A 21595-nucleotide genomic window follows, 5' to 3' on the forward strand; every position below is an offset into this window, starting at 1 on the left:
TCACTCTAGACTTTCTAGAGGTTTTGTGCCTGTTATGTTATTACTCTCTGCACTGCTATTATATATGAATTAAGTTTTGAAATGACATGAACGGTGGAGTACAGTATACACATGTGTTGTAATGGAAATTTCTTCAGACCAGGTACTCTGGATCAAAAGAGAGTGTGGTTCAGTTCTTTTTCTATCAACCCATCAGTCATCAGTGGAGACAAACAGAGTTCTTCCCCTGCACGGTGACGTGTGGAGGAGGTAAGTAATGGCAATTCTTCAGGAGTGTTTACAGCTGAAGATTAAAAGTGGCTGATTTACAACCTTCGTTCTGCATTTTTATTGATTAAATGTTTGTGTTTTTTTGCACACTGGTGGTTCTTCAGAAAAATAAATGACAGAGTAGCAGGTAAGTTGGTTAAGTTAGTATGAGCATAGGTTTTTTTATACCTTATATTACTGGAAGTCATGTTCTTCCATAAAGAATGATCATTTGAGTAAGAACTTTGACTAAGAAATAAAGGTGTGACATTCAAAAGTGGAAAATGGCAATTCATAAAGGATATTTTGGGAAAGTAAGCAAAGAAATACAATGAGATTTTAGAATAAGGATAATGAAGAGATGAAAGAAGAAGGTACATCTGGCCACAGTAGTAGACATAAGGGAGAGTTTTAGAACACTTAGTTCAGAAATTAGTTACACAGAAAGCAGAATAAGTAAATAGAATTTAAAGAACAGCTACTATCAATACCTTTGGCTGTCTGATCTTAGACACTTAGTCCTGATGGTAGAGCAGCAGGTAGCGCGCCGTAGCGTCTACTCCTGGTTTAAACACTAGAGCTTACACAATGGTTAGACGAAGTGCAGCTCAGCTCTGCTACTGCTCATCCAGCCCAGCCCACTGCTTGTCATGTCTGGTTCTGCAAAAAGCGTGACCTCATGGTAGGAGGAGCGTTTGACATTGTAGATAGCTATTTAAGTTCAGCTAGCATTACCCAGGTCACCTGAAAAACAGACTGGGATACTAGTGATACTGGTGTAGTGATTTTCTTGGAGAGTACACATATGGTTTAAATAGTTCCTTGGGACATGAGTAAAAAGAGTGAAAGATGTTTAAAGCACAAGCAGAGTCTGGGGATCTTTTGATGGACCATCCATTTTGGCACTTGTACCTCACTTTAATCTGAAATGCAGACAATGTATGTGTATAATATGTAGTCCCACAGGAAACTACTGTATCTTATAAGATACTTGGCCTCATGAAGTGTGATTCTTGCTGGAACTGTGAGTGGCAATACATATCCTCTGATGATTTCATCGCGCTGTGTTTATGAATTTTTCCCTAACCTATCTGACGAGGGAAGAAGTGTAAAGCATCACAGTATTTTTGAGGACTGCATGTAAACACTGGATAACTCAAGGGACCTGTTTACCTTCCAAGTTATTGGCTCAAATCCAGCCTTATTCGGACTGGTGTTATGGTTTGAAAATTATAGCTACGTGTCAATCTCTTTGAAATTAGCCAGGGTTTTCAATGCCCTACTTTGTAGCTGCATGTCTATAATACAAAACTGGTCCCTTTATCAACAGGGCTTGACACTCTTGATGGCAGTCCCGAGAGAGGCCAGTAACTGAAGAAGCGCAGAAACTAAGCTACTTGCTTACCCATGAAAGTAGTAACATTAAGAACGGCATGTTACTGAGGCATGCAGGGAAGTTGTGTTGCAGCTGCCTGGCTTTAACCTGTTATCTTAAAGCGGATTTAGTATCCAGATTGTCTGTTTGGAGTCATTTACTGGCAGTAAAAGAGAAAGTTCCTCACAACAGAGACTTGGAATCAGTGCAATCACCATTCCTCACTTGGATGCTTCTTCTACATTTAATTCTGTAATCTCCATGTGTGGGAAGGGGGAGTGTGACGGGCATCTCAGAAAGCCCAGTCAAGCTTGAATGAGCAAGAATGTTTAAAAATTGTTCATCTTGTTTGCAAGTGGCGTATCTTCTGGGTCCTTTCAGTACTTACAAGAATTGGAACATACATGCTTTGAGCACAGGAACTGCTTAGTTCTTCTTTATGGTTATCGCTCTCACGCATGATGACACTTTGAATCAGCCAAGAGACACACAAGTGAAGCCATTGATATATGATACTAAGCATTTTCAGTAGACACTGGGACTTCTGCTGTTCGTTTATTGACTCTATTTGGATTTTAATTCTTGTGGTTTCAAACTTTTTTTCTTTGCACATACCAGAACATCCTCCTCCTCTCCTCAGTTTAAGTCCAAGTCAGCTCTTTTGAATGAGTCTTTTTTTTCTTAGCCAAAAAAGCAACCTAATGGTTTATAAAACTCAGATCCCTTCTTGTAACCAGTCTCCACACAGATTTTTTTTTTTTTTCCCCCACCAAGTAGTTACTTCAAGTTTTCTTTTGTTGGCTCTTCAACTAGGAATGTTCTTGAAACTATTTCTTGGTTTTCTACAGTTTAACTTAGCAATGTTTTTGGATCTCATCTTCAATTCCTCTGGCTTTCTGTTTTAAGTATTTATTTTTTTTTTTAGCATGCATGACTGTGTAATATAGCTCTCTAATATACATGGTAACTCCTCCTTTGGGGAGGGCAGTTATAAATTGTGGAACGTGTAGTAGAACCATATGACTTTGTAGGGTTGCCTCTGTGACAGGTGAGCTGCTCCAGTACATGTATTCCTGCATCATATGAAAATATGTATGCTTTTACTCTTATACTTAGAATATTACTAGAATGGTGTGCCAGAGTCTTCATCTAGTGTTAAGATAGGTTAACATAATTGTTATGCTGAATTGCCTTAAATGAGGATCTGGCCCTGTAAGTTCCTGTGCAGTGTTTCCTTGTTTAAAAGCAAACCAAAGAGGAGTAACACAGGAAATTAAGTCAATGGGCAGCACATTATTTGGGGGGGTGGGGCAGTAACGCTCCTTTAATTTATCTCCATTACCAAAATTTAACTTTGCTTCTGCATTAGGTTATCAGCTTAATTCAGCTGAATGCGTGGATATTCGTCTGAAGCGTGTTGTTCCTGACCACTATTGTCATTACTATCCCGAAAATAAGAAACCAAAGCCCAAGCTAAAAGAATGTAACATGGATCCCTGCCCTTCTAGGTTTGTATGGCAAATAAATTTAAGTGTGTGGTATAGTGAGTTACTAAGGAACAAGCAATCATATTTACTTAATTTCAGTTCTTTTCATCTTTAAGGCTAGTCAATCTTGGTTGATTATTGCACGCATTAAAGGCTGATGGCTGGCACCACCGCCAACAGATTTGTGGCACTTCTTCAGTGTTGCAGAATAGGAGACTCTGCTTTATACAGAGATATTGTAAATATCAGTTTGTCTGTTCAAGGGCTAATTCTACTTAATGTCTTTTGCTGAGTGGTACAGCACTAGTACAAGGCTTTTGTGACGTTGTGTGAGGGGGACAGATTGTTTGCCTGCTTTTGGATTTATTGATGCTGCCATTCAGGATTTCTCATTAGACAGACAGTAGCTCCAGTTCTCAGTCAGCGTGCAAGTTTTGCACGTGGTTTAACTTGGTTTATTCATCTGCCTACCGTAAAAGTTTCATTCTTCATTTGTACTGTGGAGTTGTCAATTATTAAAGTTTGGGGGGTTTGTTTGGTTTTTTACACTAAGAATTACAAAAAAAAAAAAATCATTCAAAGTAAATATACTTGTGGTACAAATACCACAGAATATTATTGCCAAATTATAAAGGCTATAGTATACATAAATTGTATTGAATTGCACTACAGTATTTCAAACTAAGTTTTGGATTGTCTGGTGAGGTTTCCTGGCTGTGCTAAAGAATCTTAAAATAACATCACAGTATCAAGTCCCAGAACCTCACATTAATATGCCAGCTGGCCAAGCTAGAGTTATATGCAAGAAGAAAAGGAAACACTCTCAATGGATTTCATTTCCTATAGCTAAACTGTCCATTTCCTTTCATTCCTGTTGAACATAATCGTTGATAGTGACCTCTAACAGTTATAGATGTGCAGACTTTCAAGTTTTTTTCCTGGAGAGTTGATCACTATATGGAGTGGTAAGACTTCAGTAATGTTTAATGGCAATGGGTGCCAAATGTTGCAAAGCTGGAGTGGGAAAATTAGGGAAAGAAAGGGCGTAATTATCTTTTTCCTTGCAAATTTAGCTTCTATAGACAGGAAAAGGGAAGTACTGCTGGATATAATACCGTATTTCTTAGTATTGGAAGTAAGGCTTTATGCCTGCTCTATACTGTGCAGTTCAAACAAAGAGCTCTAGAAGGGTCCTAAGCACCATTCAGGACCTATCTAGGAGTAATCCTGTGATGCATTTATTTCACTGCCACTCATGTTCCTCAGCGGTCTTTGCTGCAGATATAAAAGTATGTAACTGTTTTCTTTTTAATAAAGTAGCACAGATCTAAAGGATCACTGATAATAAATTTCTCTGCCGAGGGCTTGCTCACTTACTATTTTTTTGATGGTATGAAGTGGAGAAACTGTATGGTGAATAGATCTCTATCCATGCAGAAGAGGTAAGATTATACAGTCGTCGTTTGCCACAAGGGTAATGTGTAATGAATGTAAGACTCCCTCATTTCGTGTTTGGAATTGCTTACTTTAAGCATGATCACGTAAAAGTATGTACTTGATGTACAGTCTCGGGTATGGGAAATAATGATGCAATATTTATTTTGTTGACAGTGATGGATTTAAAGAAATCATGCCCTATGATCACTTCCAGCCACTTCCTCGGTATGTATAATCAGGATAGCATATGTGTCAGCATTAGCACAATTTTCACTGCAAATATACTATTTTGAGTACTAAGATCATGGAACATCTTCTGATTTTTTGCTGTACAGGAGAGCAAGTTTATAACAATCCTGTATGCATTTTTGAAGCTTGTGATTTATTTCAGCGTGCTCTGGATGATTAGCTGAACAGCGAGAGGTTAATATGCTCTTCTTGAAAATATCAGTGTGGAAGGCTTTAGAATAAAGAGTTGTCCCCCTAAGCCTTCTCCTGCTGTAGTGCTGAGAAGAGCATCTCCTTTAAAATGCATGTATGAATTTTTGTCTTGAAAGGTTTTTACTTTGAAGATGTATGCAATGGATATATATTCTTTTATAGAACGGGTCTCCCTATGTTACAGGACTCTAGAAATTCTTTTTCCCTTGAGAGGTCTCATTCTTCTGCTCTTCTTTATACCTACACTCTATTTATTGACATCAAGGCTGACATGCCACTTTAAAGATACTGAGTTGTCTGAATATCTATTGCCTAAAATTAAGTCATTAGAGCACAGTTTGTTGCCTTTTTTTTTTTTTTTTTTTTTTAACCTGAATCAATCACAAGAATGTAAAACTTCTCTGGAAGGCTTAGATGTTTTGTAAAGGATGTTAGGACTAAAAAGCATTGAGCCAGATTTATTGTTAATGTAAAGAATTATAGTTGATGGAGTTAGATGCATATTTATCTGAGTTGAACTTCTACTTTATTATGTCATGAAATGAATAATGTGTATTTTTCTAAAGAAGTAAAGATATGAAGTAATAAGAATGAAATCATAGACTTGCACGGCTCAGTGGAGCTACTGATTACAGCTGATATAAATGCCATGGTTTATTTCTGTAGCAATTTACGCTTGTTGTGGATCTGCTGTCCTGTGATGTACTTTGGCTTTCATACATAGATTGAGATTTTTTCCTCTAGAGCTTTATCCTGTAAAGTTCCATAATTATATTCTGTGTCCCTCCCCTTCCATTTCTTCTGCCAATTCCTTTGTACTTCAGATCTCCTCTGGAACTCAGCACAATTTATTTACATGAGTATTTCATCTTCTGAACTGCTCAGGGCTTGGAGACCAGTTGGAGAAGAAATGTAATCCCCCTTTCTGTGCTTTACTGTGCTCAGCACGTTTGCATGACACTGTGGTGAGATGTCTGTGATAAAGCCGTGGGCACGTTCTCTTATTTCAAACACTGCGAACTACAGACCAAGGCCCACCTCATTTCGACACCTCAGTGTGTCCTGTCAGAAGGTATCATCGTCTTCCTGGGGGATGCTCAGGAGTAAGAACTGTAAGATAGCAGATGGCCAAGCAGGGCTCGGAGTTGGTGCCAGCAGGAAGGAGAGAAAGGAAACAGGCTGTGTTCCACTGGGAGGGCGCATAAAGAAACACAATGAAGATGTAAAAGCACTTTTTCTTGCTGGAATTTCTGAAAGAAAACAGCAGCTGAAACAGGCAGTTTGTATACCTGCATCATGAGGTGAATCTGGTTCAGCGCGGATGCAAGTCTTGCTTCAGTGTAGCGGGATGTATTTTCTCTGTGCTGTTGCATTAGTCTGTGCCAGTTCTGCTGGGGCTTCTTCCACCTTTTCTTTTTGGTTTTTCTTTTCCTGCCTGTTTCTTACATGCTAACCCAAGACTGTTCTTGCAAAACAGGCAGAACACCAAACTACTGTAGATATGCTTGAGCAAAGCTGTACAGACTCCTTCACCTTGACCAGCAGTCATACATCACACCTCCTACATAACACGAGGGCCATGTGGAGGGCTGCTTTGCAGTCCTGTGACGTTTACCACTACTTTCCCATTCACATGAGGAAGTTGTGGGAAAGTCATGGTGCGCACCGCAAGATCTTGAAAGAGTTCTCCTGTGGCTGGAGTTGTAAATGCCCCACTGAAATATTTTTACAGATGGAGAATTCTTTTGAAATAAATAGAAAAATTTCCCAGGATGAAAATTTTCTTTTAAAGCTTTTGGAATGCCTCCATATATTTCAGACTTGTTGGACTGTTGAGGATCCCTTGACAGCTGTGGGTTCTGGAAAGTATCTCCTTGACTGCTTGCCCAAGACCCCCCTTTTCCCCAGTAGCCATGGACCTCACTCCATCTTGAAAATGCTTATGGGAGTATGGGATCTGGAGTGTGTTCGAAACTGATGAGATAAAGAAAAACAACTATAAAACTTCGTGCTATAAACACTTGCGAGGCTAGTATTACATATAGCAGTGAGCCTTATATATATAAATCCATGAGCTGCTAATTCATTGAACAGTTAATTGCTCTTTAGTTCCTGACTTTTTTTAAAGAAAATGAGTTAACGCTGGCTGTTCATTTACGTAGAAGAAAAGTGTAACTGTTGCTCTTCAAATGTATTTTGTACTTGTGATATGATATCAGTATCTGGGCATACAGCTTTATTCTGAATGCTTTTGAGTATATACTCTATGGTTAATGTTCCATGGCTTGCTGTATGTTTCGTACTCATTCTTCTGTTGAGCTTAAGCATGATTAATATGTTTTTGTAGGCAGTTTAATGAATTGCTTAAAATAGGAAGTGTCCTTGATTTACCTGCTGTATCATAGAAAGTCGGTAGTAATTACTTAAATTTACCTTTGATTTATAGGCCTTTGCTTCATCTACTCTGAGATTATGACTTCCTTTATGATAGCTAAGTTACTATTGATGAATTGATTTTGATGGGATATTCTAGTACTTGCTGAGTCCATGGTTCGTAATGGATATAATTTTTTTCATGATCCTTTCTGAGCCCCTGCAGTTGTAATAGGAATAAGTTTTAAACTAACAAGACATTAATGAACCATAAGATGCACTGCAGGACTCAGTCATTTCCCAGGTCTTAGCTTTGATTTGGGTGGGTGGTGGAAAGAAAGCAAGAGATAGGAGGTCAAGGGTGAGGAAAAATTGTGTGGGGATCAGTGGAACCTATAGACAAATGCAATGATAGGAGCTTGTTATCTCAAAACGTCACAGGAGCAGGACATTATTGAAGTTAGTTTTTGTTGAGAAGTGATTGCTTAAATGACTACATCAGTGAACAAGGAAAGAGCTACAGATGTCATCTATCTGGACTTCTGTAAGGCCTTTGACACGGTCCCCCACAACATCCTTTTCTCTAAATTGGAGAGGTATGGATTTGATGGGTGGACTGTCCAGTGGATGAGGAATTGGTTAGACGGTCGCATCCAGAGGGTAGTGGTCAACGGCTCAATGTCCAGATGGAGGTTGGTGACGAGTGGCGTCCCGCAGGGGTCTGTATTGGGACTGGTCCTGTTTAATGTCTTCATCAGTGACATAGACAGTGGGATCGAGTGCACCCTCAGCAAGTTTGCAGATGACACCAGGCTGAGTGGTGCGGTTGACACGCCAGACGGATGGGATGCCATCCAGAGGGACCTGGACAAGCTCAAGAAGTGGGCCCGTGTGAACCTCATGAGGTTCAACAAGGCCAAGTGCAAGGTCCTGCACCTGAGTCAGGGCAACCCCCAGTATCAATACAGGCTGGGGGATGAAGGGATTGAGAGCAGCCCTGCCGAGAAGGACTTGGGGGTACTGGTGGATGAAAAGCTGGACATGAGCCAGCAATGGGCTCTCACAGCCCAGAAGGCCAGTCGTATCCTGGGCTGCATCAAAAGCAGCGTGGCCAGCAGGTCGAGGGAGGGGATTCTGCCCCTCTACTCTGCTCTGGTGAGACCCCACCTGCAGTACTGCGTCCAGCTCTGGAGCCCTCAGCACAAGAAAGACACGGACCTGTTGGAGCGGGTCCAGAAGAGGGCCACGAAAATGCTCAGGGGGATGGAACACCTCTCCTGTGAAGAAAGGCTGAGAGAGTTGGGGTTGTTCAGCCTGGAGAGGAGAAGACTCCGGGGAGACCTTATTATGACCTTTCAGTACTTAAAGGGAGCTTATAAGAAAGATGGGGACAGACTTTTTAGCAGGGCCTGTTGTGACAGGACAAGGGGGAATGGTTTTATACTGAAAGAGGGTAGATTTAGATTAGGTGTAAAGAAGAAATTTTTTTACGCTGAGGGTGGTTAAACACTGGCACAGGTTGCCCAGAGAGGTGGTGGATGCCCCATCCCTGCACACATTCAAGGTCAGGTTGGACGGGGCTGTGAGCAATCTGATGTAGTTGAAGATGTCCCTGCGCACGGCAGGGGGGTTGGACTAGATGGCCTTGAGAGGTCCCTTCCAACCCAAACTATTCTATGATTCTGTGATTCTAAATGTACATTCATGCTAAAACCAAGAGGTAAATGAAACAGAGTTTGTAACCTAAAAACCTTCATGTAATTCCCATGTCAGATGTTGCAGCAATTTCCGTCTTTATTGCAGTTAGGTCTAAGATCGTGGATAGATGTCCGTTTTGAAGACATTCCCTCCCAGAAGGTTGTTTATCATCCCTCTGTTGGAGGCTAATACCCCACAGCTCTGCTGGTTCACAAGGCTGTGTAAGTTTTCCTTAATCTGTGCATCACCCTGCTTCAGGAGAAATCAGCTAGGTTAGCCGAAGCAGCTGAAATGGATGAGCAGCTGGCTTTTGCTTGAAGCAAGTTGGAAAGTGTGAATACAAAGTCATTCAATGGCATTTTAATGAGGGTGGAAAACCCTCACAGAACTGCAGTCATGACCAGCCAAATGGTACCTGTCACAATTTAATTTGTTCACAGTCCTTATGGATGAAGACAGTTTGAAATGAAATGGCTGGGTTTACCCAAAGCAAGTATTAGAGTTCCCATAGAAATTTTTTCATGAACAGATTTTTTACGGGTAGTCTGCATGATGTGGGCAGTGATGAGCAACTGTGGGTAATAGCACCCTCAGTCAGCACAGCCAGATCTGTCTTTGTCTTTGGACTTCATGTAATCTCAAGTACATATGCTTCTCTGACAATGGCAATAAGAGTATATGTGACTGTGTAAATTAACTGTGATAAATATCCTACTGAGATGATTTAGACTATTTGCAAGTAAAATCATTCCAGTAATCGAACTCTGTATATTTAGGGACTTTAACTTGTGTATGAGAATCAGATTTTCAGTTATTTTGGGAAATGTACTTAAATTTATAGTTCTGTTTTTCTTCTCATTTTGCACATGAATTTAAGCCTGGAATAATGCAAGGTAGCTCTGTAATTCAATGTATTTATATTCAGTGTGTGGTAAGAATCCAGCAACCAAACTATCAGTGGGTTTTAATGACACTAAGGTTGGATTCAGTATTTTGCACTTTTAATAGAGGTTAGTGGAATAAAAAAATAGCCTTATTTTTAACATATGTGAGTTCTTTTTCCAGGTGGGAACATAACCCTTGGACTGCATGTTCAGTTTCCTGTGGAGGTGGTATTCAGAGGAGAAGTTTTGTGTGTGTAGAGGAGACCATTCATGGAGAGATACTGCAAGTGGAAGAATGGAAATGCATGTATGCCCCTAAACCCAAAGTCATTCAAACCTGCAATCTGTTTGATTGTCCTAAATGGGTGGCAATGGAATGGTCTCAAGTAAGTTGAAAAGTAATTTGGACCTTTATTCTTGTTTTCTAAAGAAAGCCTCTAGTCTTGTGTTACCATGTATTTGTGAGCCCAGGGCTATTAGAAAAATACAGCCCTGCGAGCATAATTCATAGTACTTACTAGGAGGAGTTTGCGCTAAGTAATTTGGGCTGATAATCAAAATGTTAACATGACTGTGTGGAGAAAAATGCATAAAGAATTATTTATGCCTGTTGAATTCCTGCTTTACACGGAGGAGAAATTAGAGCCAGAGGTCAGGCCCCTTTGCAATCAGGTCGTTTGTCTCTCAGTTCTTGATAAATGTAATATTTCACTGCATATAATAGCTAAAGGCATGTCTGTCTAGGGGCTGACATGTCTGCAAGGGTGATTTTCCAGCATTCTTACCTTTCATTATAGTAACAAGAACGTAAAGCCAACTTATCTTGGCTGGAGTTATCTGATACAGTCAGATAGCTCAACACTTCTATAATTCCTTAGTTCATCCAAATGACATCACTGACATATAGTGAAGAAACTGTTCTTGCAGCGCGTCTGACCCAGCTTTAACTGAAAATGACCACTGTGAGAGAGCGTATTCTCAGTACACAGCCACCTCTGTTTCAGACTGTTGCCAATCAGATAAGCTTTACAGAACCCCGAGAAATCACTTGCATTCCCAAAACTTAGACCTTTTTTTCCAGCATCAACCTTTTCTTTACTCGCCTGGCAAGGCAGGGACAAATTCATACGTCTCTGATACCTGACTGATTGTGGAAAAACTTTAGTGAACACATCATCAGTACTTCTAACTTGCTTTTTAACAGTATTTGTAAATATAATAAGAAAGAAACAGCGTGAGATGGTTGCATTGTCTCCTGCAGTGCACAGTGACCTGTGGCCGAGGCTTGCGTTACCGAGTAGTGCTGTGTATCGACCACCGTGGGCAGCATGTCGGTGGCTGTAATCCACAACTTAAACTACACATAAAAGAAGAGTGCATCGTGCCAATACCATGTTACAAGCCAAAAGGTAACTGGAATTTTGTCTGGGTCTGTTATTGTTTTACATTTTTGTTAAGAGAATTAAAAGCCCCTGGTAACCTTTTTCAGAAATGCCAGAAGCTGGAATTTACTAGGACTTATTTCAGTCTTGGCAGAAACAAGCATTTTAATTATTGGTGCTGGGAATAAATGCCCTGCTGATATTTTTTGCTGATAATGTGGCCAGACTGTCATGAGGTGAACATGCTAACTAAATCTATACAGCCTGGTCAAGTTGGGAAAACCAGAATTAATGAGTTCAACATGTGGAGGAGGAGTTGTTCAGTAATACTTGAAATGGGAATGATACTCCGTATGTATCACCTGGGATCTTGTTCGTTTGCATCTCATTAAGTGTGTCGACATTCTCAGTGGGCCTCATCAGTTCATTAAGTTATAATCAAACTGGTTTCCTTCTCTCTTCTCCATTTCTGCATGTTTAAAAGGTCTGTAACAATGATGTAAATTGACCAATATTCTCTAAAAGAGTTGGTAAGGTTTAAAACAGTAGGTGGGAAGGTGAAAAAGAGAAAACAGAGACGAGAGGGGAAACTAGTATATCTTGTCCCTTGCTCCTTTCTGTCCCTCTGGGCCCAGAAAATTTTAGTGGGTGCGACTCCCATTCTTTCAGTTTTTATTTGAAAGGCTGTATTTCAGACCTTGACAACTCACCATAAAGATTTACAGAGGAAAAGTGAAAGCTCTCTGTAGACAACCCCATGTTTCTCTTCAGGATGTTTTCAGACTCTGGAGAATTCTTCAAGCAGAAAACTGTGTTCAGGGTTAAACCATGAAGTAGAAACTAGCACTGAAATTTTAAGAACCCTCTTCTGGGGTTTTACTTAAGTTTGGAGGCACAGATCCTCAACTGGCTTACAGTACTCCGAGAAAAACCATCACAGAAGTGTAGGATGTATAGACAGATAAAAGAAGCTAGTGTTGTTTTTGAAATTAATTTCCAATTTTGGGAAAGCTGGCTAAGTCATCAAAAAAAACATTTGCTGTGAAAATTTTCTAATGAAGCCAGTCCATCTGGAGAGCAATGTACCTTTGCTATGCTCTGGCTTCTTTTTCAGCTATAAACTTAAGTTACGACAATAATCCGTTACACTGAGATATAAGCTACAATCTACTTGAAACTGCCTGCATTTGGGGAAGATGTGGGAAGGAAGTAAAAGATTAAACAGGAATGGAAATTGGATTACTGGTACCCTCTCAGTAAAAAGGGGTGTCAGAATGGAGCTCAAACATCATGAAGAAATTTTCTAGTAAATTATGTTTTATTATCCAGTATATCTTTATTCAAAAGTATTAGCTCAATTGGCAGTGTAAAGTGTGAAGTGCTAAGGTGAATAATGCTAACATCTACATATTGCTTTGATTTTGGAGGAATTACTGAATGATTGTTTTTTTTTTCCTCTACCAGAAAAAAATCCTGTGGAAGCAAAATTGCCGTGGTTTAAACAGGCCCATGAAATGGAAGAGACCAGAACAGTCTCAGAAGAGCCAACGTAAGTACATTGTCTTTTACAGTGAAGAAACATTTCCGGCATATTTTGCAGATCATCTGGAATGGCTGTTGCTACGCAGTTTGCTTTGACAGTTGGCCCTCCTTGGGGGATGAGTTGTGCTGTGAGCTGTTCCTAATTTTACATCTCTATAGCTTTGCTTCTGGAGCTCCTGTTCTGGATGACACGCAGCTACTCTATTATAGTGTCCCTATATCATTCGAGCAATGCAAAGGGATCTTAATTTAGCCTAATTAAGCCCTAATTAATGCATGTGGAAGCACTTCAGCAGATGTAAATTAAATAAATTTGGTTTTGTCCCAGTCATTGCTGTTACCTCAAGAATGTAGTGGTTGTATTAAAAATCAAGAGGTGCTTTGTAGGGTTGCCAGGATTTCCTTGGGGGGTGAGACCAATGCATAAAGAAAGTGAGAAAAACCTGCTGATCTCTGAGCTTAGCTGAATCTATGGGGATAAGTTGCGATATTTTACACACACGCGCGCGCGTGTGTGTGTGTGTGTGAAATAACATCTGGATTTTGTGAGTCCCCTTAAAAGCTGATGGGGGTAAGCCTCACAACATTTAAGTCCTGGGGATGAAAGCATAACTTAAATTCAGCTGCACTTGTTCCTGTCCCGTGTATGTTCAGGCATCTGCACAATTGCTTGTATCCCCTGTGTACGTTTCATGCATATGCGTATCTAATACATTCAATATATAGTATATAACTTTCTAGAAAGTAGTAACTTTCTATAAGGTTTTCATGAGAGATTTTGAACAGTATTCTGTTGTGCTTAGCCAAATTCTGCACTCATTTGTAGTCATGTTAGTTTAAAATAATTTAGAAGAGCTTACTGAAGTCACTTTGGATTTATAGTGCTCTGAGAGCGGAGTGTGCCCCATAACTTCTTATTTTTCTTCCTCCATCTAGCTATTCCTGATTTTTGGCATACATGCACCAACAGGTGTGATCATGAGTAATAAAATCTTTACACCTGCACTGACTCACAGAAGAAACCTCTTGCCAAACAGGTGTTTGCGTAGTTATGGTGACTGTACTTGAAACTTTTCACTGCTCTAGCCTCTCAAGTCAAGTGTCAACCTACTGTGAGCAGTTATTTCACTCTCCAAATTGGTGGCCCTGAATTCAGGCAGGGTGGTAGCAAAGATATAAAAATAAAGTGTGCTTGTCAAAGGGGGTGATGCAATCAAATGTGCCTGTTGAATGTCAGCATATCAGAATGAAGGTATATGAGGCCACCTCTAAAGAGGATTCAGCATGAAGCTATAAAGAAAATGATCTCTAGCATTACAAAATCATGCTGTGGCAACCGTGAGCTAATGTAGTCTCTAAGTTTTTAGGATTCTTCAGCAGCAGTCTGAGAGAACAAGCAGGGAGGACTGGCAGGAACACAGCATGCTAGTTCAGAGTATATTTGGAATATAATAGAGCTGAGCCGGAATCTTTGTAGTGGGTTCCCTTGTACCTTGTCCTTACAAAGAAAGCAGTTATTCATGCCTTCCTAGGCATGACCGGAGTATTCCGCTGCAGCCTCACAGTGTGAACGCAGCCATGTGGTTGAGTTCTCAGTGCATGCCCTGTCACAGCTGTGAATTTTTGCAGTTTCCTGGATTTTTTTTCTTCTTCACTTACTCTGGAGACCTAGATTTTCTTCGTCTTTCATTCGTGATCCTAATCCTGTCCTGAGACTCTTCCCTTCGCGTTTTCCAGATGCATCTTCACCTAAGTCTAAAAGGTTTCTCCAGCCGCTTCTTGCTGATGACTCTTCTCTGCCATCCTTCTCCTTACGGAGGTGTTGCTGAGGTGCTGTGCTTTCCTAGTCTGGGTACTCCGGGCTCTCCTGGCACCCAGCTGTAATGCTGCAGGCAGATTCCCCTTTAGTTTCTTTTTACCCATCTTCTGCTGCCACCTGCTCTTACTTTATTCTTCTAAAGAAGCTGGCAAGTAAGGAGAAATGAGAAATAACTCATCCCTGACTTCGTCCCTTTTTGCAGATTGCCTGCTGGTCATGTGGACAGCGGTTTGCAAACAGAGCAATTTCTCACTAGATGCTTTAAATCTTATGCCCTAACTGCTCCTGTCTTTTAGCTGGAGTGAGATTTTTGGGTCAGGGTTTAGGATGTAAAAAGAAACTGTAACAATAGGTTGTTACTTCTCCCAGAGTAAATTATAACAAGATTTCCCTCTGATTTGGATCTGTTTAACTTTGTTTTCTGTAATTTACACATGGCACAGTGATAACTGATAGCCCACCTCTGCCTAGCTGGAGGCTTGTGATTTCCTTGGTAAAGTGCCATCACTTGTAATTTTAGTTATTCTCTTGTCATCCAAACTTAAACCACAATAAGAAGTCTCAGCTTCTAGTCCATCCTTTTATTACAACTGCCTTTTCGATGCTTTCGTGCGATGTTTTAGTTGATAATGAATAAGAGAATAAATGCAGCTGTGTTTTAGAACCCACAAATGATGGATATGCCAAAAGTAGCTTGTGGAAGATAAATACTTCTGCCGCTGTGGTCTACCACGGCTGGTGTCCTGAATTTACATAGAGGGGGAACGTTCAAAAGCTGCTTTTTTTATTATTAGCAAAATAAAAAATGACTGCCCTTAAAGTGAGGCCAAGAAAAATGTAGGTCTGACCTTTTTAGTTTTTAGTTGTGGAATGTGATGACAGTTGATACCAATCATTATTTTAAACGTTCTTCCCTTGAGCCTTCTTAGTTACAGTGGGATTCGCAGAGAAGCTCCAGCAAGGTTTTTGCATCCTTTTTATTAATCGTAAGTTAAAGAAATAGACACCTCAACTGCCTTTCCCTGTTGTGGCTTAGGACAAAACCAAAATGCTTTCAAAAGCTGATATATTTTTTCAGCAACCTGAGCTAAAAAGTAATCACTGGGTTTGTGGAGTTGCACTCGCTGAATGTGAAGTGCGGGGTGTCTCATGAAGGTTGCTGCTCATTGCAGTTGAGTCATTTTCACAGAAATGTCCCCATCGTGCCTTCGGTGATAAAGAATTACGCATTTTTCACAGCTGCTTCTCTGAAAACGGGCTGGTGATTTTGTCCAACACATGACACTCGAGGTTGATAAAACCTGGCAGTGCAACTCTGCTTAGAGCAGGCAAGGGTGGTGCTGCAGGGAGGGGTAGGGTGCCAGCGTCGTGGAAGCTCTGCCCCAGTAAGCAGCCAACATTTTAGATGCTTCTGCAAACTTCTATCCAGGCCTCTTGGCACAGGAGGGTTGGAGTGGAAATATCACAAAAGCAGCCTTTTTTTCAGGATTTAGGCATTTCCTGTCTTAACTGAAAGCAAGAACTGCAGGCATGAGGAAAATAAAATAAAAAAATATTAAGAGACACCATGTTTTCCAAGTCTTTAGAAAGCTGCAGAAGGCTGCGCTGAGTTAAGTTTTCAGTTCAGATTTGATTTGGTTGGGTTGGGCTGTTCTGTCACAGTTTTATCATCAGTAGTTTAGGTCACTGCTTCATTTTCCAGGTCATCCTACACTGGCTTTTTCAGAGTGTGCCAGGTGAACGCACAATTCTATTAGTGTCAGACTGATAACACTGCAGCATGGACATACTCTCCACTGTAGCGTGTACATCATTTATACCTGTGGAGCTGATTATAGGAGCATTTGATTTCTACATTGCATTGGGAAGAATGACTGTACAAAAAAAGGCCGATTGGGAAAAGTTGTGCCTGCTCAGATTTGCATTTTTCCGTTCTTTTTTTTTAATCAGAAGAGGAGTCTCATCTACAAACTTAGTTAAAGATCTCAGAAAATTTTCAGAGTTACCACCATCCTATCCATTCCATTATAAATTCCTGATGATCTGCAAGGCATCATAATACAAGCGCTTGGATGCTTCTTAATCCAGACGTGAGATCGCTCTGAGCGTAAGCCCATCAAAGGCAGAGTGAATTTTGCTTCAGGGGAGTATTGTGTCCAAAGCATTGCCACGTGTGTGCTGTGAATGCCGCTGAGTAAAAAATATATCACTTCTGAGGTTGATGGAGTTTGCTTTAATGATCTGTCACAGGCTTTGGTTGTGCAAGTGTTAAAAATAAAAAAATCATCTGCCTGAAGTCAAAATTCAGATACAATGCCAGCCTCTGGAGCTCTGTCACTGTCCAGTCAGTTCCTCGCTCTAATTTTATATTAGCAGTCTCCATTGGCTTCTGTTGAAGGTACTTAAAGTGTAACTTTAACATGGTCATCCTTTGAAAAGTTCTGTAATTTAGGATTTTAATAGCTAAATAGTCGGGTGACTAGTTTAGCAAATGCCAAGGTAGAATAAAAAGTATTTTGGGTGTTTTTTTTTTTTACCTTGCACTTCACTGAAAAATACCAGACACTAATATTCAACAGGAAAACCTCAATTATAATATAGACTATAATATAAGTCAAAGAAAAAATGCTCAGAATTTTCTGAGTTTCTTTATAAATCAATTGGTTGCTGAATGAAAGAATTGCTGTGGTTCCAAATTTCCTTTCATTTATACAGGATTTTAAAAGAATGCATCATACATTATTTTTGGAATGTTTTAATGCATTCAACTAACAGTATACAAAACTAACACTAACTTCTGGTATGCTGCTGTCATACTTTTACCGAAAAAAAGTTATTTGCTTTCAGACTGTAGACTGTTAGGTGTGGTCAGAACACCAACCAACTCTTTTCAACTGTAAATGTCCATCAATTTTATTTTTCAAATTAGGTACATAACTACAAATGGACTTAACTTTTTTTTACACAGAAGGAGAGGAAAGTCATAATTTTGTTAGCCTACACACAATGGCCTTGGTCCAATAAAGCACTTTAAACACAAGTGTAACTCTGAACACATTATAGTCCTATTGACTTCAAAGGACTGCTAATATGCTTAAAGTTAGGCGCATGCTTAAGTGTTTTGTTGGATGAAGGTGATTTTGCCATGGCTACCCTAGGTAGTTTGCATGACTGTCTTTGAAAAGACTGTGAGATCTGATATTTCAGGGTTAAGCTGATTTTATCTGCTGGGGTAAGAGAAAGCCTTCCTTTGCAGCTTGTCCCACAGATGTTCCGTTAGGATTTGTTATCAAAAGCGTCTGGACATTCACCCCTTGCCAGCTGTGCCATTGGACTCGATGGGCTGTTGGGTTGCACCAGTATGACATTTACTCAGATTTTATCACTGTAGGACACAACCATCCACCATTTTGATACTACTCTTCCAATAAAAATCAATCTGGTCATCTACTTCAAAGGTAGTCAGACCTGTGAAGTGATGAGCACTTGCAGTTTTCCTTGGTTTCAGGAGGAGCTGGGGATGCTGTGCCCTTTACAGAAGTCTGTCAAGGACTAGTGAGCTCAAACTAAAATTTTGAGGCTCTGTTCATGGAAACTTTGAAGTGACAGGCTTTGACTTATTTATTTATCTTCATAGTAGAGTTGTAAAGCTAATTCATCAACATGTCCTTAAAGAATAACCAGTTACCTTGTAACTTTCGTTGGAAATGGGAATAGTCTTTTCCACAGGAGACAGTCTGTCTTGGGATCTATCCCAAGCACAGCTTGAGTGACTACCCCAAGGACTGAGTTAGAGTATCCTTACAGGTTACCCACTCATCTGGTCTCCTTTCTTCTATTTGATTCTTCCTCTGTATATACTGGCAAGGAGTTACTGGCTCAAGATGATAAACTGTCCACCGAATCAACCACACTGTGTTGACATTTTTCTATGCTTACTGCGTATGCAGAGCGTAATTTTTGTCTTACCCAACTGTTCTTATATTTGTAAGGGCAGCTTTCCTGCAGTAAAGAGAAAGATAATTCTTAATCAAAGATAAGGAGAAAATCTTGCAATCCTAATTTGGATTTTTCCTTCCAAATACGTTTTTAGCATTGGTCAAATACACCCTCCAATATCTCCCATTTGTGTTTTGATCATCAGCTGCATTTGGACTTATAATAAAGAGCAACTGCAACCTTTTGGAAAAATGTCCTGTGAAACTCTGTATATTTGATGTCATACAAATTGTACCCCAGAGCCACTCAGGATGACTTTATTAATGAAATTCAGCCCCTTGGCTCTAGTGCCATTTTGAAAATTACAATCAGATATTAATGTCACCCTCGAAGTCAGAGAATATTATAGACTGAAACCTCCTTTTATTCAGTAAATTCATGATCTGTAAAATAAGATTTTACTATAGTTCATCAGGAGCATAAATGCTTCCTAATAAAAATGATGGATTATAGACTGAGCCAGTTAGATCTCTTTATTGAAGATGAGAGGCTTCTTAAAAGATTAAATCTGAACAGCAGCCTGCGGTGGTGTGCATTGGAGATAGCCAGATTTGAAAAGTGCTTTTCTTCTGTCTGGTTGCTGATTATTAGTATGACATAAGGTGATGGCCTTTCTCAGATTTAAGCAGACTGCACATATACTTTTGGCATATGCCTAAGTCTGCGTACCTGGGGAGCTATTTTGTATTGTATAGATATGTCTTCATGGAGTTTCTCCTTTTTTTCCACTGAAGGAGTTTGAGAAAAGATTTAGGTGATGTCCTTTTTCCCCAAAAAAGGATACAGCTTTCCCTGTTCCTCATGATTCTTTCTCCTCTTTTCCTACATCTTTTCTTTTGCGAATTTTGAGAAATGGTCTGGGACGGGAGGCAAGTGAAAGACTTAAGATGCTTGATTATGCATTCTATTTAAGCATCAAATAGTATTATGTATTGTCTGCTTTGTGTATAAACATACACTTATGTGTTTTAGCTGTGTTTTAACTGTGCACACACAGACACAATTATATGGAATAAAATGACAGTGTTTCTACTGCGCTGTGATTGTTTGCAGGTTTATTCCTGAACCCTGGTCTCCGTGCAGTGCCACGTGTGGCAATGGCATACAGGTGCGAGATGTGAAGTGCCGAATTCTTCTCGCGTTCACTCAGACTGAGGTCGAACTGCCTGAGGAGGAATGTGAAGATGTGAAGCCACCAACAGAACGAGTCTGTCATCAGGCGTCCTGTGACAGTGATCCTGTCCCCTACACACCAGAATTTTCACATGCTGAAGATGGCAGTGTGATTTACGACTGGGAATACATTGGTTTTACTCCTTGTTCAGCCACGTGTCTTGGAGGTACCTGTATTTATTTATTTCTTTACCCTGGGTTGTAAGAATTTGGCATTGTTTGACATTGTTGGGCCTTCTGTTAGTGTTACGCTAAATTAGCTATGTTGATCTGTAGGAAAACATGCAGCTTCAAGTTTTAACTTATTTCTGGGTTACCCATAGAGTATTTCAAACTACTTTGTTTCCTTTATATCCTGTGTTCAAATACCAACTTTATTTGGTTAAGTAAGGTGCAAGAAGTTGTTGATACAGCAACTTGCTTTAGTCTTGTTGCTGCAGGAGTCTCGGCTGCCAGGTGGTACCAGCATGTTTAATGCATCGGTGACGGGCATGTCTAGATGACCTTTCTTTTCATAGGAACTGAAAGTGTATAGTTTCGGAGTTAAAATTCCCATGTTAATTATTCCTTCCCTTCCAAAATGCTGCCATTTTCTGTAGTACAGTAGGGATACAAAGTTGTAATTAGGGAGGCTTGCTTTCAGTCTGACCGGCACGAAGATCAAACGGGAGTTTGTTTAGGTCATGGTACAGTATATCACTCTATAGGAACTCTGTGCCATACATCTGTCTGCAAGTAGTTAGGCACATTCCTTTTTGGATGTAATCGAATCTCCCTGTCGTCCTAAGTACATGTTACTAGACAAGGTTGCTGGTGTTGCTACTACATACTGTACTTTGGGACTGAACACAAGTGAGTTATGAAGTGTTAAGTGGAGGCAGTGGAATTGTGAACACACCTATATATGACAGGACTGATGACATCAGTGGGAAGTGAAGACAGTTGTACCCATAGAAGAAATAAAAAATGTAGAGCATGTAGAAAAGGGGAGGACAGAAACAATTGGAAGCAGAGAACCAGTCTAGAGCTCACAGAAAGCAGCCTCCTTTGTACTATTCACCAGTTTGAACCTTGAAGACAGAAGTTGGGAGGGATGCCCTAGAATGCTATCAGCAGGATGGTAAGTGACTGATAAGTGCCTCCTTTATCATTTACTACTGCTGTTTACTGATGGGGTTGAGCCATAGGAATAGCAGCACATGTGATCACAAAAGCTGATGCATCCCATTCCCTCTGCTACCTTCAGCGGGCATTTTGACCGGCAAGGTAGAAGAGGCTATAGTCCAAGTACCTACGTATAAAAGTGACATGGTAATGACAGCTATTGTGACTGAGTGTCTCTGTTTCTTCACTTTAATGAGGGAATTGTTTTTAGAAACAAGTAAAACCTACTCTAGAGCAGAAACAAGGCTTTCATTGCTACTAAATTCATAGTTCTCTTTTTCATATCTCAACTGATTTTTGTAATGTACAATCATTCCATTGCCATCTTAAATCCACTTTACTACTGCTTTTTAGCCCATATCTTTGTTGGAGGTGTTCTAAAAGTTTTTGAATTTTGAGGACATCAGCAGGCATCTAGGCTGAAATAATCTCTAGGCTTTGCCTGCTATTGCACACGTGCACGTTTGCATTGCCTGCGTCGTCACATGTGAGTTTGTCCATGCAAAAAGTTCACATAAAAACTTGCACTGGGAGTGCAAGCTGATGGTAATTTAAGGAGCCTGTACTGAAGA

General features: G+C 40.1%; 1 protein-coding gene across 4 annotated transcripts in view; it reads left to right on the forward strand.

Moving 5' to 3' along the window:
* Positions 1 to 21595, forward strand: part of ADAMTSL3 (ADAMTS like 3) — a 189513-nt gene that overhangs the window by 124984 nt on the left and 42934 nt on the right. For 3 of the 4 annotated variants that reach the window (XM_076347884.1, XM_076347886.1, XM_076347888.1), the window contains exons 10-16: positions 138 to 249; positions 2994 to 3132; positions 4723 to 4773; positions 10114 to 10330; positions 11206 to 11353; positions 12791 to 12875; positions 19740 to 20026. In XM_076347884.1, coding sequence (XP_076203999.1) covers positions 138 to 249; positions 2994 to 3132; positions 4723 to 4773; positions 10114 to 10330; positions 11206 to 11353; positions 12791 to 12875; positions 19740 to 20026 — 1039 coding nt within the window. The remainder of the gene's footprint in view (positions 1 to 137; positions 250 to 2993; positions 3133 to 4722; positions 4774 to 10113; positions 10331 to 11205; positions 11354 to 12790; positions 12876 to 19739; positions 20027 to 21595) is intronic. The other variant, XM_076347885.1, reaches the window with a different exon arrangement.

The sequence above is a fragment of the Aptenodytes patagonicus genome, chromosome 10 (assembly GCF_965638725.1).
Source record: "Aptenodytes patagonicus chromosome 10, bAptPat1.pri.cur, whole genome shotgun sequence".
NCBI classification, from domain to species: Eukaryota; Metazoa; Chordata; class Aves; order Sphenisciformes; family Spheniscidae; genus Aptenodytes; species Aptenodytes patagonicus.